General features: G+C 34.2%; 1 protein-coding gene across 2 annotated transcripts in view; it reads right to left on the bottom strand.

Moving 5' to 3' along the window:
• The window catches only part of LOC129240786 (uncharacterized), a 49,666-nt gene that overhangs the window by 25,786 nt on the left and 4,957 nt on the right, over positions 1–18,923 (bottom strand). The window contains exon 1 of one of the 2 annotated variants that reach the window (XM_054876777.1): positions 5,018–5,247. The exons of the other annotated variant lie outside the window; for it this stretch is intronic. Coding sequence (XP_054732752.1) covers positions 5,018–5,054 — 37 coding nt within the window. The 5' untranslated portion in view covers positions 5,055–5,247. Of the gene's footprint in view, positions 1–5,017; positions 5,248–18,923 lie in introns of those variants that run through there. 2 annotated transcript variants of the gene reach the window in all.

Raw genomic sequence — 18,923 nt, 5'->3', positions numbered from 1 at the left:
TGGTGTTCAGTGACCGACCGAGGTGCTCATGAAAAATTATTTGCACGGATAATAGGAAGCCGAGCGGCAGAGTGTTGCATATTTGGCATTTCCAGCACAAAATTGGGGGTAATTTCATAAAATTCTAATTTTGTAGGCAAGATTACCAACTACGATTCCATTATGCTATTTATTTCACACAATTAGCCATAAAAATTAATTTTTGAAATAATGTTTTATTGTTGGATAAATCGCAATTCCATTTAAGTGGGTATCTAAACAAGCAAAAGAGTGGATTGTGGTGCCCTGAAAATCCAAGACCTCTTTCCAAATGCACCGTTTAGTGCGATGTTGTGACTAAAAAAGTTATCGGCTCATATTTCTGGCCGAATGAGCATGAAACGCGAAACACGATTTCTGGGGTTTTTTAGAGTGCCATGATCCACGACTGTTTGCCGGCAACGGCGTAGCTGCATCCTGTGGCTCTAAGAAGATGCAGCGTCTGCTCACACTACAAAGCAAAGTATGGACCTACTGCGCGAAATTTTCGTGAACGTTTGATTTCAGAAAACTCAGATTCCCCATGGTCACCTCATTAATTTGTTTTAACTGCATCCGAATAGGGAAGTAAATATTTAAAAGAAATAAGTCTTAAGTTTATGTTAGTAAGGCGAAGACTTTTAGATAACTGAAGCAGAATATTCGAGGCGATAACACGCAACCTTCAACCAGAAAAATTACGTGGTGTCATGGAAAACGCGCTAAAAAGAGTGCTCATACTACAATTTTAAGCCGACTCCGAACGGCAGATATTTTTTTATGAGGAGCTTTTTGATGGCACAAATACACTCGGAGGTTTGCTATTGCCTGCTGAGGGGTGACTGCTATTAGAAAAATGTTTCTCTTAATTTTGGTGTTTCATCGAAATTCGAACCTACGTTCTCTCTGTGAATTGCGAATGGTAGTCACGCACCAACCCATTCGGCTACGGCGGCCGCCAACATTTTAATACCCTAATAAAACCAACTACCGTTCGGAGCCGGCATAAAATCGTAGGTCCCTCTATTTTTGGAAAATATCAAGGCATACACCACATATAGCATAGGAGGAGGAGCTCAATCAATCACATGAAGTATATACGTTTAGCATATATATATTTAGTGCATCTAGGTAGGGAGGTAGGTAGGTGGAAGTGACAATCGGTTTTTAAACCAATTTTTAAATCACCTCGTTAAACCATTTTGATTAGAATGCAAACCCATTGATCTGGGTGACACTAATATCCCTAAGGTCTTCCTCCTTCTCAATCCTGCAGCTTCTGCAATACTTGAAAAGAGATACATTTAATTTTTGAGCATGTCGACCTAGCAGACAGTGGTGACCTGCGATCAAAGTAGCTAACATAGATACGTTTCTCCATCTGGTGCCCTCTCTCGCCAATTCATTTGTCTTAACTCTTATATTGTCTTAACTCTTAATATTGAATGCAACGCCAATTATCGGATCAGCTTTTAGCCTATGGCGAGACCAAATTTTTACAGAATAAACTAAAACAAAATTTAATCGAAATCTATTCACCTAATTTGAAACCATTTGTTCTTGTTTTCTCAATGACAATGAACGAAATAAAAGGCCAGTCGCTTAAATACTTTGGATAAATTCTAGCGAATTCGTGTTTTTCATTCGCTCAGTTTATTTATTTTTGCGCATACATATATACTTATGTATGTCAATTGAATTTCGTAATAATTTTCAGTGATTTTTTTTTGGGTTTGGATTATTGGGTGTTATACAACCACTTTTTTATAATGACTTAGACAGAAGGCGTTTGCTATCTTTTTGGGAATTCCCCTTCAGTTACAACGTAGGTATTGCTCATTATTTTATAAACGGTATTACTTTATTTTTAGTTTTCAGTTATTTAGTACACACATTTCAGAATTTTTTTCTTTTAAATAATGAATAAACATAAAAATCATTTTGGCAGTTTGCTTTCCTTTTATTTTTATTGCACGCACATATAAAATACAAGTAAGCACATACGGATGTGTGTTTGTGCATGTGTCCGTTATTTGGCAGCGCCAAGTTTTAATTAATAATGAAAATGTCGAAAATATGGGCCAAGATGGTAATTATTAAGCAATAACGATTTTTAGATATATTTGTATGTGTGTGTGTACTAACATATGGACACATTATTATAGCATTCATGTATACCCCCTCAATCGAAAAGTTCTCAGAACTACTGCCAGGTGACGCTCTAAATCAATTGATTTCAGTTCTGTATTCTGTGATCAATATTCCTACCAAAATTGTCAACATTGCTTGACATTTGTAAAAGTTACGTCGTCTTGAGTAAATCTACCTGTGCACGTGTTTTCGATTTTTTAAAGTCTGAATTTGAGTTAGAATTTGCAATAAAGAGTTTTTAATAAAATCCATTAAAAATGGATTCAATGGTGCGAAAAGCTTAGAAATGTTGTTTCTGCAATGATACTCTAAAGAAAACAGCCGTTTACGAGTGGTATGAACGCTTCAGAGGAGATCGTGAGCCCATCGAGGGTGACGAATGTGGTGGGAGGCAATCGATATCGACAGCTGATGGAAACTTTAATAAAGTGAACGAAAAGTTGATTAATAACAGCAAATTAACCATCAGAGAACTGGCGGCAGACTTGAACATTGCTTGTGGACACGTTCTGGACATTGTAGTTACTGATTGGGGTTTGCGTGGTATTGCGGCAAAGTTGGTCGCAAAATACCTGAATCTCATGAAAAATTGCGAAAGACATGATTTCCAAGGCTGAATCCAACCCAACATTCATCAAACCCAACATCATCATTGCTTGAGATGAGACGTGACCTTATGAATACGACCCGTAATTCAGACATCAGGCGAGTGAGTAGAGAGCTTCGAATGAACCGAGACCAAAACAAACGACGTCGTTTTCAATTAAAAAAGAGAACTATGTTTTTACACCACGAATTTTTGACCGTAGATCAAACAGCTAATATATATACAGTAGGTTCTGTTTTTATGCGGTTTTGAAATAGTGCGGTTTTTTTTTTTTTAAATTACAAAATGCATGTCGACCTATCGGGAATTGGACATATAAACAAGATTCTAAGCCAGCTAAGCAAAAACTCATCACAGAATACATCAGAAATGCTAACCCTACAAGTATGGAACCGCCTGCATAACTATCTAGATCAGACGTGTATATTTCCTAAAGTGACGAAAGTGATTTTACGCCAAATCCTAAACGAACGCGCAACATGTGGGTATTGTCTGATTTTATTTCTGACTTAAATTTATTTTTCGATTCTGACGTTTCTTAAATAAAGATATAATTTTCAAAAATACAATATTTTGTTTATGCGATTTTATTTAATTATTTCAGATTCATGCGGTCTATGGAACGTATCTATAGTTATAATATGGGACTAGTGCCCTTTTTTATGCGATTTTATTACATTATATTACAGATTTATGCGGTTTTAGCATTTTTGAAACGTATCTATAGTTTTACTATAGAACTAGTAGCTTTTTTTATGCTGTTTTTTATGCTGTTTCTTGCGGAACGTATCTACCGCATAAAAACAGAACCTACTGTATATATATATATAATTGGCGCGGGAGTTTGGCCGAGCTCCCCCTCCTATTTGGGTGTGCGTCTTGATGTTGTTCTACAAATGGAGAGACCTACAGTGTAGAGCCGACTCCGAACGGCAGATAATTTTTTATGAGGCAGAAATACACTCGGAGGTTTGCCATGGCCTGCTGAGAGGCGACCGCTATTAGAAAAATGTTTTTCTTAATTTTGCTATTTCATCGAGATTTTAACCGACGTTCTCTCTGTGAATTGCGAATGGTAATCACGCACCAACCCATTCGGCTACGGCGGCCGCAGCTAATATATATACATATAATTGGCGTGTACACCCTTTTTAGATGTTTCCATCCAGCAGTCATCGAACTCAATTGATATGACTCCCTGCGATGTTTTTCTGTTTGATGGAGTCACAAAAAAAACAATACGAGGAACGCGTTTTAACAGACAAAAGGAAGTAATGGAAAAATCGACGACGGCACTGATGGGTACTACCAACAATAGACTTTGGGAAAAGTTTCGAGAGCTGGATCAAACGCTGGCAGTTGATGGGGAGTACTTTGAAGGCGATAATATCACTTTTGAGGAATAAACTTGTATTTTGAATATATTCCGGGAACTTTTTGCTCAAGTATCAAAGTATACCACATACATATCTAACCTCACATTTACAAGTACAAATATAGATATATGATACACGCAAGTAAATGCTAACTTTTCCTAAGTTTATAACCTCAAACTATAGGCAATCAGAAGAGCGAGAGGAACAAAGTTCTTGCTGCTCAGTCTAGCGGAAATAAATTTTCTCTACTACGAAGTGCTTCACTTTTTATTTATTCCCATTTTCTGATTTCACTATTCATTGCGTTTACAATCAAAGTTTTCCATTTTCTCACATGTCCAAGTGGCGCTTCAAAGTCAAGTTCAATGTGCAACTATAATGCAAAATTCACAACTACACTGCAAAATTTACAACTCTTTCACTTGTGTTGCGCCCGCGCTAAAAGCCGTGCATATGTGTGTGTGTATGTTCGCTATACACATATGGGCATATAAACGACTCGTTTTGGGTGCCATTCCATGCTGGATGTAGGGCAGATGCGTAGCGGCGATGTACTCAAGCAGCTGTAAAAATTGGTTGCTGAAACCTTGAACTATCTACACTTTGGCGCTACTACAGAGAACTACAGAAGCGAGTATGTACGTGCATGCACATGTGTGTGTAGGCAATGCCTGTCACACACTACGTATACGTAACGTTTATTTTTGTGCCGTGATGTGATAAGACTGGACGTTGTTAACTCCAAAATCTACTGATTCTGAAATGTTCTTAAACGTGTTTGTGTTGGTAATTTACACTAAACACTGTCCGTATGTATTTATGCACTAACGAGAAGGTAGGTCAAGGAAATGCCGCGGCCACTCACCGTAATTTCCCGCAACACTAAGGAACACATAAACCATTTTTTCACGCTATGGATATTGCTTTTGTTTTATTTGAGCTCGTAGATATTTTTGTTTTGCGCCTATTTGTTATTAGTGCGACTTTACGTAATCAACAAAGACAAATATAAAATAATGATTATTAATTTTGGTAAAAATAAATAAACAAAAAAACTATAAATTAATTTGAGCGACTCGTCTCTCGCCGATGCTGACGGCTTCACATGTTAAGCGTTTAATCGCGTTTTGAATACTACTACCAAGCCGTTGCTCGACGAAGCCATCAAGCTGCCCGTCAGCTGTCAACGAGTGCCGCTTTATTCGAACAAACTGCAACAGCACGTAAGTACATACATATGTAAGGTGTAGTACACAGAAAAAGCTAGATAGAACAGCCAAAAAAAAAAATATATTATCAAGTGGCGTCAAACGGCATTCGAATTTCTTTTTAAATTTGTTTGTTTGTGCGGTGTTTGCGTTCTTTGCCTAGGTTCATGCATTCGTACGTTGGCCCATTATGCAAATGCGTACTTATAGCGCATGTGAAATACGTATGCAAATATATGTATGTATATATACTGTGTGTATCCAAATAAATTTATGTATGCAATCTGGCCACCCAACTGCCCAACCGCCTTCTGCCGGTTTACCGGTTAAGTTAGCTGCGCGTCGCTGGTTTTCATAGACCGCATATTCGACTTTTGCCCATACACATCGACGTTGTTTGTGTATGTATGTTTACATGTTCAAGCGTATATACATATGTGTATTTATGTCGGACATGCATGATTTCCTTTCAAGGTGAACTGGGCCCATTCATTTTTCATCCGCCCAAGATTATTTTATTGATATTTATAATTATTTAAATTTATCTCTAAAATACGTAACATTTAATAGAAGTGAGACAGCTGATCACTAACTTTTTAAGGCTTCTTCGCTCTCAAAAAATTCAATTCGATTGGGAAATGTAAATACGTAAAAAAAATCATTTGGTCAAAGAAATATATTTTTGATGCTTGTCAATTCAAATTTCTTTTCAATTGATCGAGCGTTCAAACCATAATTTAGTCTTTTTGGTCGTAATTATATTTACTAGCATAATTTTGTACAACAAAAAACATTGTGCACACATATGGCTATTAAATAGGTATGCAGATATGTAATTGCATAAATTATGCCAGAGAGTCTAATTCCAGAGTTTGTGTGCTGATAGAACTACTGATAGCCACTTCAACTGGAAGGTTCGTACTGAATTTAGAGGTGGTTTGTTTAGAATCGAATGACCCTATTTTTTGGTGGTCGTGAACACAATCTAAATTAGGCGAAATGAAAGGAAATACATATGTAGCTATACATGTACAAGTATACTCAACTCAGTGGCCACTGGTGCTGGTGTCAGGGCTTTGATTGCAAAGGCGAAATATGAAATGCTCGCAGTTGTTGGCTTCATAGAAGATGATTTTGAAACCTAGGCGACTTCTCAAAAGAAATCCATTATTTTTGCGTAATTTTTTTTTTAATTTTTTAATTGGAATGGTTTCTAAAAATCTGGAAATCTAAAAAATCTACTACTTTGTATTTTCTTCTCGCGATAATGGGGTTTCCGCACTTCGTAAAGTGGCCAGAATTTTAGAGGCTGAACGAATTTATTTTCATTGAATATTGTATTTAAGAAAACATTACTTTGTCACTAGACACTGCTTATTGAATACTGACAAAAAACTATTTCTAAAAATGCAGAGGGTGCTCTTAAACTTTTGCACGGGACTGTGCAAAAATTTAATTAGTAAAAGAGTGATTCTGGTTGTCTAAGTACTATTCTTCAGAATTAAATAAATATGAAAAAAATTAAAAGACATATGTAAATATGTATGTTGGTACACAACATATAATATTTTTGACTTAAATTCTAGTGGCCCTATATTTTTGCGCTTGACTGTATATTTTGTAAGGAAGCTAACATTTTTCGATGCGCTCTTAATTAATCTCCTTTAAGAGATGCATTTACATACATGTGGTATATATTTTATATATCGGGTGTTTTTTAGGAGCTTAAGAACTTGAAATGGGAATACAAACTGGAAATATTTTTGAAATGAAGTTTTTTTATTATAATCTGGTAGATAATTTCATGGCATTTAGTTTTTGAATATAATATCTGGTATTTGTCCGCCGCGGCTACGACTTATTCGTATACGGTGCATTCGATCAATCCAATATTGAAATAAATCATTTGCTAAGCGCGCTGTATTGCAAATTTCTGGCGTCAAACGCTTCATAATGTCTTGCCGCACCTTATTAAACAGAAATGTCAACACAGTTCGCCTTTCTCAGCAGTCAAATCATATTTATCGATATCGACAATTCTCGTGCACCTAAAAAAACACCCGAAACTTATGTACATATTTTAGCTTTTTTCTTTAATAACTATAAATATGTACAATGCTTTTAACTTTCGAAACAGATTTAGAAGAACATGACCCCCTTCTGAGATATGATATCATCGGTGATTTTCCAAATTCTTCTCAGATTTTCTCAAGGTCAGCAGCGTCACGTAATTTAGTTCAGGGCTCAAATGTACTCGTATGTACCTACCCCTTACGAAGCAGCATGATTTTCAGCTATTCGCAAACTTGTTGATCGCAGACAATAAATAATCAGGCAATCGCGTATGCTTATCAGTCAAAGCTCAGCAGAACAGTGAGCTTTTTCTTGCCTTAAACAACTTGTCTGTTATTAGTAATAGTGTGGGAGCTACACTCGGGCTTTTAGCCACTTCTCTCTTTATCAGACGCTCTCTCGAAAATGTGGGCTGTAAGTTGAAACAATTTGCTTTTTATTATTTTGCAAATTTTCGTGCACTGTACAAACCGCATCATCGTCTGTCATCATTTTGGTTTTGTTGTAGTTTTTATTTTTGTATTGCTTCCACATTTCATTTCATCTTTGGCCGATGACACGAATAAACTAAAATGTGGTGCCAACAACGTCAACATACATTACAAAATAAATATAAGCAGAATACAATAACAATAACAATAACATAATCAACGATTGTGCGCTAAAATTCATGTGATGGGGGAGAATACAAAAGCTTTTAGCTATGAAATACTAATCAATGGAACGTCTACATGCAATGAATTTATATATGTGCAAGTGTATTCATTAAATTTATGTATGTACGTATGTTTATACATGTACATATGTAGTAAGTAAATCGTTGTTTTGTTTGAATATTAAAGGTATGAATTTACAAATTTTAAACCAATACTATGGCTTTTTATTCTACTGCTAATCTCGTAAAATTATTATATTTTATTTTCTATATACTTTTAACTAAGGGTCAAATTAATCATTTAGCTCACGTCTGATTCGAAACAGTGACGTACAGTTGTTTTGCCCTTTATGGAGGATTTCGAGCTGGTGGTTGTTCTTTTATAGCTCTTATTGTTCTTTTTCACTCGAAAGTAACTCACTCGAATTCAGTTTGCGGTACAGAGGAGCTGTATTTGATACTCAGGCTCAGAAATCATGGTAAATTATTACTATTGAACATGTGATTAAACTTTTTTTCATTTTTTAAAAACCGGTTGCATTCGTTTACGTTCGCTTTAGAAAAACTAATTGGCATGAACCAAGAATTAATTCCAATAACTTGCCTTGAACGTTCCATAAACATAGGTATATTAGTGCACATGGTTTTTTATTGTTGCATGCAATAGCAATTACACGTAATAAACAATGGTCTTCAGAATTGATCTTTTGATCTTTGGAATCAAAAATAACCTTCGCCCAAAGTACCGCACACTTTTGTTATTTCTTAGTTGTTGGCAAGCCATAACCTACTTTTTTCCTCTCATTTAAAGTTCTAAAATTTTAAAAGCAACAGAAAATTTTCTAAATCTATTTGTGAATGAATTCATGCGATAGGTTAGTAATGCTTAAATGCGTTCTTAGACTGACAGTTTTTTTGTTTAGTGTGTTAAAAATATAAAAGTAGGACATAAATAAGTGCGTACATATCGCTTATTTGCTGCATAATTGTCGTTTTTAGAGAATTTGTCAGAAATGACCACCTGTCTGATATGCTCTCGCATAAAGTATGAGCTCATGACTCAAATTTATTTTCAAGTTAAGTATTATAAAATGATTGAAACAATTTTAACGAAAGTTCGAAATAAATAAATTCGAAATAACCTCACTTTTGAACAAGTGAGTGAAAACCAGAATTAAAGTGTGAGTGATTAAAATTATTTAATATCATTTTTTCGGAGACTTCCATTCTCTCCATACTCAGAACTTATAACTTTGGAAATAGAAAATTATTTTTTTATAAAACTTTTCTCAGATGCTTTTGAGACGCTTCAATTCTTTAGTATACCTCGGAATCTTGTTCTTTCTGTTTGGAAAAGTCGGAATTATGAAGCTTAGATTTGAATAATTCAAATTCTATGTAGTATGAGATGTTAAAGGTTCTCGAAATTGCATGTTTTAAAATTAAAATTGAAACGTGTTACTTTCAGGAGAGATATTTGAGAAATCATATGGCTCTATATTGAGTACAGACGGAATATTTATGATTTGAGTTGCATGATAGGTATGTTCTTGTTCTAGGTTTAAAATAAAGAAGTTTAAAGATAAAAGTTAATAAGCCGAACATCGCAAAATTTTGAACTCTCTCAAATGCTAAAATTCTTCAAGAAAATACTGCTTATCTTAAAATAATTATGTATAATACATATGTATCTAGGAAACCGGAATTTTTCAATAAAAAATTAAATTCATTGTGCGAGAACGAAAGATAGCATTTTACCCCAAGCAATGTCAGCTGCAAAATGGAAGAATACTAAGAATCTTGGGAATTGATCATTTCAAGCCTGGATTCTCGTTCGAAGGAATATCGACGTAAATGAGGGAGCGGATGAATTGGGTAATAAGGGGGTCTGCCTGGAAAACTCTTTAGCGATTGCACTCGGAATAAAGCAAATATAAATTCAAATGCAATGGTTTGTACTGGCTAACAGGAGGTGATGAGATATTCAAACGACACTTAAGTGCTGATTGACTCTTAAAAATTTTGTACAAAGTACGGGATATTTCTCATCACTAACCCGTAGCCGAACAGGCTTATGCGTGCCGTGCCATATCGGTATACCATTTGAATAGTCACGGGTTCGAAACTCATTCCGATAAACATGAAACATCAAATTCTAAAAAAGTTGTTTCTAATAGAAGTGGTACCTCGGCATGCAGTTACAAACCTTCGTGTGTATTTCTGCCTCGAAAAAGCTCCTCGTGAAAATCATTTGCCGTCCAGAGGAGGCGTAAAACTGTAGGTTCCCGAATTTGTGGCACCACATAAAGATTTACACCACCAATTGAAGGAGGAGCTCGACTAAATACCCAATAAAAAGATGTACGTGCCAGTTTCATATATAAGTATATGTACACGAACATATACAAAACAAACTTGTAAGATAGCAAGTGAAGGTTGGCCAAATTATTAAAGAACTATAACAACGGATTTGTTAAATAGAATAGACCAGTGACATGTTTTTATAATTTCGGCAGCAAGTAAGAGGTCTTGGCCGCAAGAAAATAAAATGGGCAAAATTGAGCGATAACCTGTCTTTAGAGGCTCAAGTTACAAGACATTTTCGTTCTCACGACAGTCAGTTCTACGTTACCGGAAGCATGGTATTATAGGTATACCACGAATTTTTTCCAGAAAGTCAGACAGTTAAAATAAAGGCTATTACTTGGGCGTTATGAGACGTTTTAACAGCCTAAATGAAGTAATGGAAAAGTGGAAGACGGCTCTATACACAAAACAGAGTTCCACAAATGTTTCGAGAGCTGGATCAAACGCTGGCATAAGTGCGTTGTAGTTGATGGGGAGTCTTCAAGGCCATAATATTACTTTGGGAAATAAATTTGTATTTAAGTTTTATATGCCGAGAACTTTTTTGATCAAAGTGGTACCCCTCAGAGGGAAACCATAATTAAAAAAATTTCTTTCGATGCTAGAAAAGCGTTATAATACTACAACCGCCAGAACTGGTCCATTGTGGCACCACATATGACTGATAGCCGTACTTGTACCTGTATCTGTATTTGTGTAGAGAGTACAACGGTTGATTTTTTTGAATACGGCAGTACACACAACGCAACGGACTCATTTTGGTGAGGCTATAAGCGATGGATGCGCACCCCTACTCAACTATCCACCCACTTAACAAGAGAAATGAAATGGCCGAAAATCCTCTTCGTTAATAGAAATATGTATGTATAAGTGCCTTATAGTGTATAAGAAATTATAGGTAGGTGTGTAAGAAATGTATTATATTTACAGATATTTGATGACACATTTTCATGAATGTAATGTGTGTGGGTATTTGTATTTATTTATATAGTGTAATGTATAATATTGATATATTTACATATGTTAATGATGAATTTCCAGCTATGTTTGTTGAATTTATTTATTTATCCTAGTCAAAAGGTAATGACGAAATAATAAATGTAATAAAGAAACAGTGAAAGGCGAAAACACCGCAAAGTGTTTATCAATGATTAACTCAGTGCATAGCTTGTGAGAAGTAATACATAACAAGTTAAAAATACTTAATGTACATTAAGGCGGAGCGTTGCTTAGCATAAAACAATTCACAGATTCTCTGTTGCAAAGAGACCCAAAAAATCGCAGGAGAAATGTGGTATTTATAACAAGCTAGAAAATTTAGAAGATTCGACAAATAAAATATTATGTTTGCCCATCCACTGGATTGCCAGATATTTCATAAAAAATGCTTTTAAAAATCTTGAAAAATTGAGGCTATTATTTTTTTACGTAAATATTATTACTCCAAGTGAATTGTAGACTTGTTGTTTCTACATTTTTTTTTCACAAAAATTTATTCTCTCTATTGTGCAATACAAACACACATATGTATGTATATACCTTTACACAGTACATTTGAGTAAAAACAGACTTACAATGTATGCGCTTACATGATGACAAGAATGACTTACACATACACATACCTAGATATATGTATGTATGTATTAATTTGTAGTATATAATTTACGAGAACCACAACGAATCGAATTTGTTCCCCATTCGATTACACAAAACACTAGACTCACAAAATTGTCAAATAATTACAGTTTTTTCGCAATAATTTACCCATAACTGGTGCCATGCAAACCAAAAATCGTGTTAACGTTGCTCCACATCCCACTTTCGGGTCTCTAATTTCTGTAACATATTAGAATATACATATTTTCATTAAAGTAAGTGAATTACGGTGTTATCAAATTATTTTCTTCTTAGCAAAAAAATATATAACATCTCCAGATAAAACTATTTATGCCCTTTTTGCCCAACTATTTGCTTTAATTCTCGCCTTCAAATTTTGTAGTTGTGCCTGAAGAATCTTTTTCTTCTGCTGCCAAACCGTTTGCTTAGTATATACATACATATGTACATATTTATTTAGAAATTCATTGCTAATGGTGATGTGTAGCTGTTCATTGATTACTTTCGTAAGTCGCTAATTGAACATGTGATTTTGGTTCTTTCTACATTTCGCAGGCCAAGAGCTCCGAAATGTACAGCGACCATGCACATCCTCTATACCAAAAAATCGAAATTCGTATAAATAGGAAAAAAGTACCTTTTTTATTAAACCTAATATTTGCCTCTTACTTTGATACACAAATTTGCTTGCTTTTCCAATTTATTAAACGTGCTTTCTATGTACCTTTTAGAAATGTGGTTTAGGGGGTCGGTCTAAGCGAGTTAAATGGTTTCAATCGTTTCGTGACGCTTTCCTCTCATCAAAGGTGTATGCGGAGTGCAATGAAATACAAATTCGTCCGATTGTCAGAAATTCACTGTAAGCTTAGAAAAACCTACAATATATAGGGATCCATTTCAATAATCTTCAGATGCTATATTTTTAATAAAATCAGGCCATTTTTTTAAGTTTAATTTGGGTAATCTAATCTGTAGACTGCGGCCGCCGTAGCCGAATAGGTTGGCGCGTGACTACCATTCGGAATTCACAGAGAGAACGTTGGTTCGAATCTCGGTGAAAGACCAAAATGAAGAAAAAGTTTCTTCTAATAGCGGTCGGCCCTCGGCAGGCAATGGCAAACCTCCGAGTGTATTTCTGCCATGAAAAAGCTCCTCATAAAAAAATATCTGCCGTTCGGACTCGGCTTAAAACTGTGGGTCCCTCCATTTGTGGAACAACATCAAGACGCACGCCACAAATAGGAGGAGGAGCTCGGCCAAACACCCAAAAAGGGTGACAACGCATATATGTGATTGCCAGCTATATGTGCCTAGTTATCGAGTTCTTTATATACTAAAGTATAGAGTATTTCATGACATTTTTGTTTGTAAAGCTGTACTGTTTCCCAAATTTGCTATAATTTTTCCGGCTTTAGAGAAATGAATATCCTAAATAAAAAGGCTCGAAGTTTGAAAAGGAATTGTGATAGCCAAATCTTTACAGAAATACCTTAGTATTTTCAACTCATGTTGATTGTTAGATTCTAACAACTTACGCTTCACAAAAGCTTTGAAAACCTACATCTAAAAAACTATAAGTTTCCTACGAAATATATATTTTTCTCATTCTCAGAAGTCCTATGTTAATCCACGAATTTCGGATATTGCCTGTTCCCTTTCGCCAAATGAAATGTTGTGGTTGGGTCTTCCTACATTTTAATCTGCCCCTCAGAAAGTATTCGACTGACGTTGGATTTGAATTTATCCAGTTTTAGAAGTCGTTCCTTAAGATGGGGTAATTCTTTTACAAGGTGAAACATGCGATAATCAGCATATGATCTAAATCGAAATTCGCTGAAATAAAACTACACTTTTTAAATAAAAATGAATTTACTATGTTGGCATGGAAGCTTCCACTATTGGATGGCCATTCCAGCAATGCGAAATTTCGATAGGCATCAGATGAGCACCACTAGGCAACTTTGCCCTCTTTCGATAAGGCCCGATCTTGAAATCCGTTGCCGAAGAGTGATACACCGGGTTTCAATGAAGTGGCGCTCGATTTTTCCCAATTCTTTCTTTTCATTTTGTTTTTTGTTTTTTGGCCATGAACAAATTTAGCGCTTTCTTTTGCCCATGTTTTGTGGCACAACAAAAAAACTTTCTATGCTCTTGAATACTTTTTTTTTAGAATTTGCTTTGAAATAAAAAATAGCTATTCCAAGAGGACACCATGGATTATTAACTGGCTTAAAAAGGAAGATACAGGCTGAAAATTAGACATCCTACATCACTTTTAATTATTGCTTCGTGAAGCTGATTCCTTCGTTCGTAAACAGTTTAAAAATCATTCCAATTTACTGCGCAAATCAATAACAAGTTCGTCAAACTTGAAATAACTGCATCTTGTAGACTTGCAGCGACTCTCAGATGTTGCGAATGCATGGATTTGGTGCGTGACTACCATTCGGGAGTGTGTAGGTTCGAATCTCCGTACATGAAACAGCAAAAAGTTGTTTCTAATAGCGGTCGCCCCTCGGCAGGCAATGACAAGCATTCGCATGTATTTCTTTCAAGGAAAAGCTCATTAAAAAAACCATTTGCCGTTCGGAGTCGGCTTGAAACTGTAGGTCCCTCCATTTGTGGAACAACATCAAGACGCACTCTACAAATACGAGGAGGAGCTGAGCCAAACACTTACCACCAGTGAACGCGCCAATTATTTATTTTTTAACGTTAGATGCAATAATACTGCAATAAATTGATGTGCAAGTTCACTTGAAACTTGGGAGAACCGATACTACAATTTATAATTTATTTAAATAGTGTAGGGCATATATTTCAGCGTTGCCTTTCAGTATTTTCCAACAAATGAAGGGACTTATAGTTTTAGGTCGTCTGATAAAATGATAATAAATACAAAACAGAAAAATTGTTGGAATTGTTGAATATAATATTCGGCTTTGTCCGCCGCGACTACGAGTTACATGGTCCTTTCGATCAGTCCAATATTTGAGTAATTTTTCCAATAAATCTGCCCGTATAAATCTATTGATAAGCGCCCTGTATGGCAAGTTGCGCCGTTTCGTTGGAACCAAATGTCGTCGATGTTTAACTGATTAATTTTTAGAAACAAAAATTAAGTCAGCATGTCTGGATGGCGCTCGCCATTCACCGTAACAGCAGCTCCTTCCTCATTTCAAAAAAAAAAAAAGAAGTGATGATGCCGCCAACGTGTAAACCGTACGTAAAATGGACGAACTGCTCTATGAACTTCGAGAAAGATTTGTATTTTTTCCAAGTAAATTTCCATAATGTGGAAGCGTTGTTCTCGGGTTAAACGATTCATGATGACCGCCAAACTGTACAGAACAGACAGACTGAATGTCAACACTGTTTGCTATTGTTAGCTGTCAAACCATAGTTATGGATATCGATAGTTCTTATGCAGCTTGAAAAACACCCGATATTTATGAGAAGCCTTTTCATGATCAAAATACTCTCGCAGATTTGTCACTTATAGAGGAGAATCCAATATTACAAAAAAAATTGTCTAACATTTAGTTTTTCATGTTTACAGTGGGCGTCGTAGTGACGCACAAATCACTTCGCCAATGGCGGCCGCCTTAATACATATTTACTATATATAGTACACTAGTTAATACACGGCATGCGTTGCTCCGCCATTACGCCAAAGTATTTTGTTTTACCACATTAGGATACAATATATACTTTTTCCATCTTCTGTAAAACTAAATAAATATTTTGGATTTTCCACTCGAGAGCTAAGTAATTAGCTAAGTAATTATTTAAATAATTAATCCTTATAGCTGAACTAAGCCGCTGTAAATATGAGCTAAAAGTTTAGATCAGCAAGTCGTTGGCTTTTAGAAATTTTTAGACAGTAAGGACATTACGTCAAACCTAATTTTTTTGCTGCATTGTATGGTTTGAGGATGGCGTTGAAAAACTTGATTTACTAGAAACAGGAATTATTTTTCCACTTTAATTAAATGTGCATTTCTGAAATAGCATGTGTGTGATTAGAAATACTTGAAATTTCCATTATTTCGAACATTGGCATGCATCAATAGAAACGACCGAAACGTCTTCAAATTTCTTCTCGCTTTTGGCCAATTCAATTTCAATTGCCCGCGAGTAGACAACAAAAATAGCCAAACAGTAACAGTTGAGCTGTGCCTTGTGTGCCTCTGATTCGCCTCTGATTCGCAAATCAACAGATATAAGCACATTTGGCAATGCTCTGTGGCAATGAATAATTTTGACTAAAATACTCACATAATTTCAGCAGTATATATATGCATATATACATACAGTGCGGTTCACTTGATTAGCGGCTATAATTTTTTTGGAAAAGAAGGTTATTAAAGCAACCGTATTTGATATAGTAATCAAAGGTTTATTGATAATTCAAGTGAAATCTTTATGATCTAACTTAGTATACGTCTTATTATTATAAAATATATTATTTAAGAAAAAAAAATTTTTTTTAATTAAAAAATAAGAGGATTATTTATCAATAAATATTAAAATTTAATAAAAAAAAAAAAATTTAGTTAAATCTATTTATTTAGTAAATTCCTAATTATTAATTTCATTTTATTTTGTTATTTTAACTAAATTTTTTATGATAAATAATTTAAATTAAATATAGTTATTTTGTACTTATTATTTCTATAAATTTATTTATATTATTTAAATTTTATTAATTTATTAGATTCAATGAACTTATTTGAAATGAAATAGGTTGTTTTCATTGAATTTTTTTAATGAAAAGTAGTAAATTTGATTAGGGGTCTTTTTACTATTAAGGAAGAAATACTAATTAATTATTATTTTATAATAAATTTAACTATTTTTTTTTAAATTTATTTTTATTAATAATTAAGAATTTACTAAACATTTATTTAGTTTAAATTTATTTAATATTTATATATTAATTAATAACTAATTAATGTTACTAAATAAATAGATTTAACTAAATTTTTAAGTTATTTTTTGATTTATTTAGTTACTAAAGTTTTATTTTGGCTTATATTTTTATTATTGATTTATTTTATATGTAAATTTTTGTGTGAAATTTTATTTATTTTAATAATAACCAATTTTTTTTTATTCTCAGTAATTAATTTCATAAATCAAAGAAATTTGGAATTAGTAATTTTATATAGTATTGGCTAAATTTGTGCCAGCAGCCGCGGTTACACAAATAATACAAATAAAATATTTTTGGTAAAAGTTAAATTTTATATAAATAAAGTATGTATAATTTTATTAGGTGAAATTTTAAAATTATTTATTTTTATTAAATTTTAATTGAAGCTTGTAAATTTTATAAATAAACTAGGACTAGATACCCTATTATTTAAAATGTAATTAATAAATACTAAGGTAGTAATAGTTATGTTCTTGAAACTTAAAAAATTTGGCTGTATTTTAGTCTATTCAGAGGAACCTGTCCTGTAATTGATATTCCACGATGTACCTAACTTAAATTTGTTTTTCAGTTTATATACCGTCGTTATTAGAATATCTTATTAGAAAATATTGCTAGAAAATAAGCATACATCAAAATATTATTGCATCTAACGGTATTTCGCAGCAGCAGAGCTTCAGCAGTTGTAATACTGGGCTTGATTATTTGGTTCACTTGAATAGAGGCACTAACCAAATAAGAAAAAATAAGAACAATATACGAAATGTTTGCTTTTTATATTTATTATTTATAGTTTAATAGTTAATGCTGCCACCTTGTTTATAATTTACTTCGTAAATACGTTGATGAATGAATTTGTACAAATTCTTTAGATAGCCTAATGAAATTTTAGACCAGAGCTTTTTAATGATTCGAATTAAAGCATTTTTGTCTTCAAATTGTTGGCCATTCTTATGAACCTTACGAGCAAGCCATCTCCTTAAATTTTCAATAATGTTCAGATATGGGGACTACGGCGGATATGCTAAAATTTCAACGTTTTGGGACACAATTCAAGTTTTGGCCACACTTAATGTGTGCACAGGTGCATTCATCTGTTGAAAGATCCAATAAATAGGTCCAAACTTTTCACGAATCTCGGCAAAAGATGATTCTAACAGAGCTTTATAACATTTTCCCGACACTTTGTAGTCTACAATTTTCAATTCGAACGCGCCATAATACGATATTGCTCCCCATACCGTAACACCCTCTTCACGGCTATGATGTCGACTCAAGTACCTTTTCTCGTTACTTATGTCATCGCGATAGTAATTGTACCGGTTCGGCCCATCTAGATTAAATTTCTTTTCGTCCCTAGTATTTTCCATTTACAGAACTCCAAGACTCCCCTTGCAACACCGAGGCGGCATTCTTTGATTTATTTATTCAGAGGTGGTTTTTTTGTGTATCTTTAAGCTTTAGACGTGGCGCTTTTAGAATAGTCTAAAACACTTGACGTTTCTTTACTTTTTGTTGTTGAAAGAGTAGAATAAGAATCTTGCGCGTTTCCTTCGATGTCAAATCCATCCCAGTTCTGCCTTTGTAATGCTTACCATAGGAGTCACTTTGTTTCCGGTAAAGACACTATACACAACGTTTGGCCATCGACCAAACCTCAAGGTATCGATTTGTCTTTTTTCGCGATCTGTTAAACCTTTTTGCTTTCCCATTTTATTATAATTAATAAGTTTTCGACCAAACACATTGAGTTTTTTAAAAAATTATCCCTTTTCACAGTTTTAAGGGGTTAGGGGTAGTCAGAATTTTCAAAAAATTGATTTTTTTTTTGCATTTTCTTAAAGTATAATGTTTTAAAAATATTGTGTACAAATTTGAAGTGAATCCGACAAATACTTTTCAAGTTATTCAACAA

Source organism: Anastrepha obliqua, chromosome 3 (assembly GCF_027943255.1).
Source record: "Anastrepha obliqua isolate idAnaObli1 chromosome 3, idAnaObli1_1.0, whole genome shotgun sequence".
Taxonomy (NCBI): Eukaryota; Metazoa; Arthropoda; class Insecta; order Diptera; family Tephritidae; genus Anastrepha; species Anastrepha obliqua.
The sequence above is the reverse complement of the archived record's forward strand: the minus strand, read 5'-3'. Positions and strand labels throughout refer to the sequence as shown.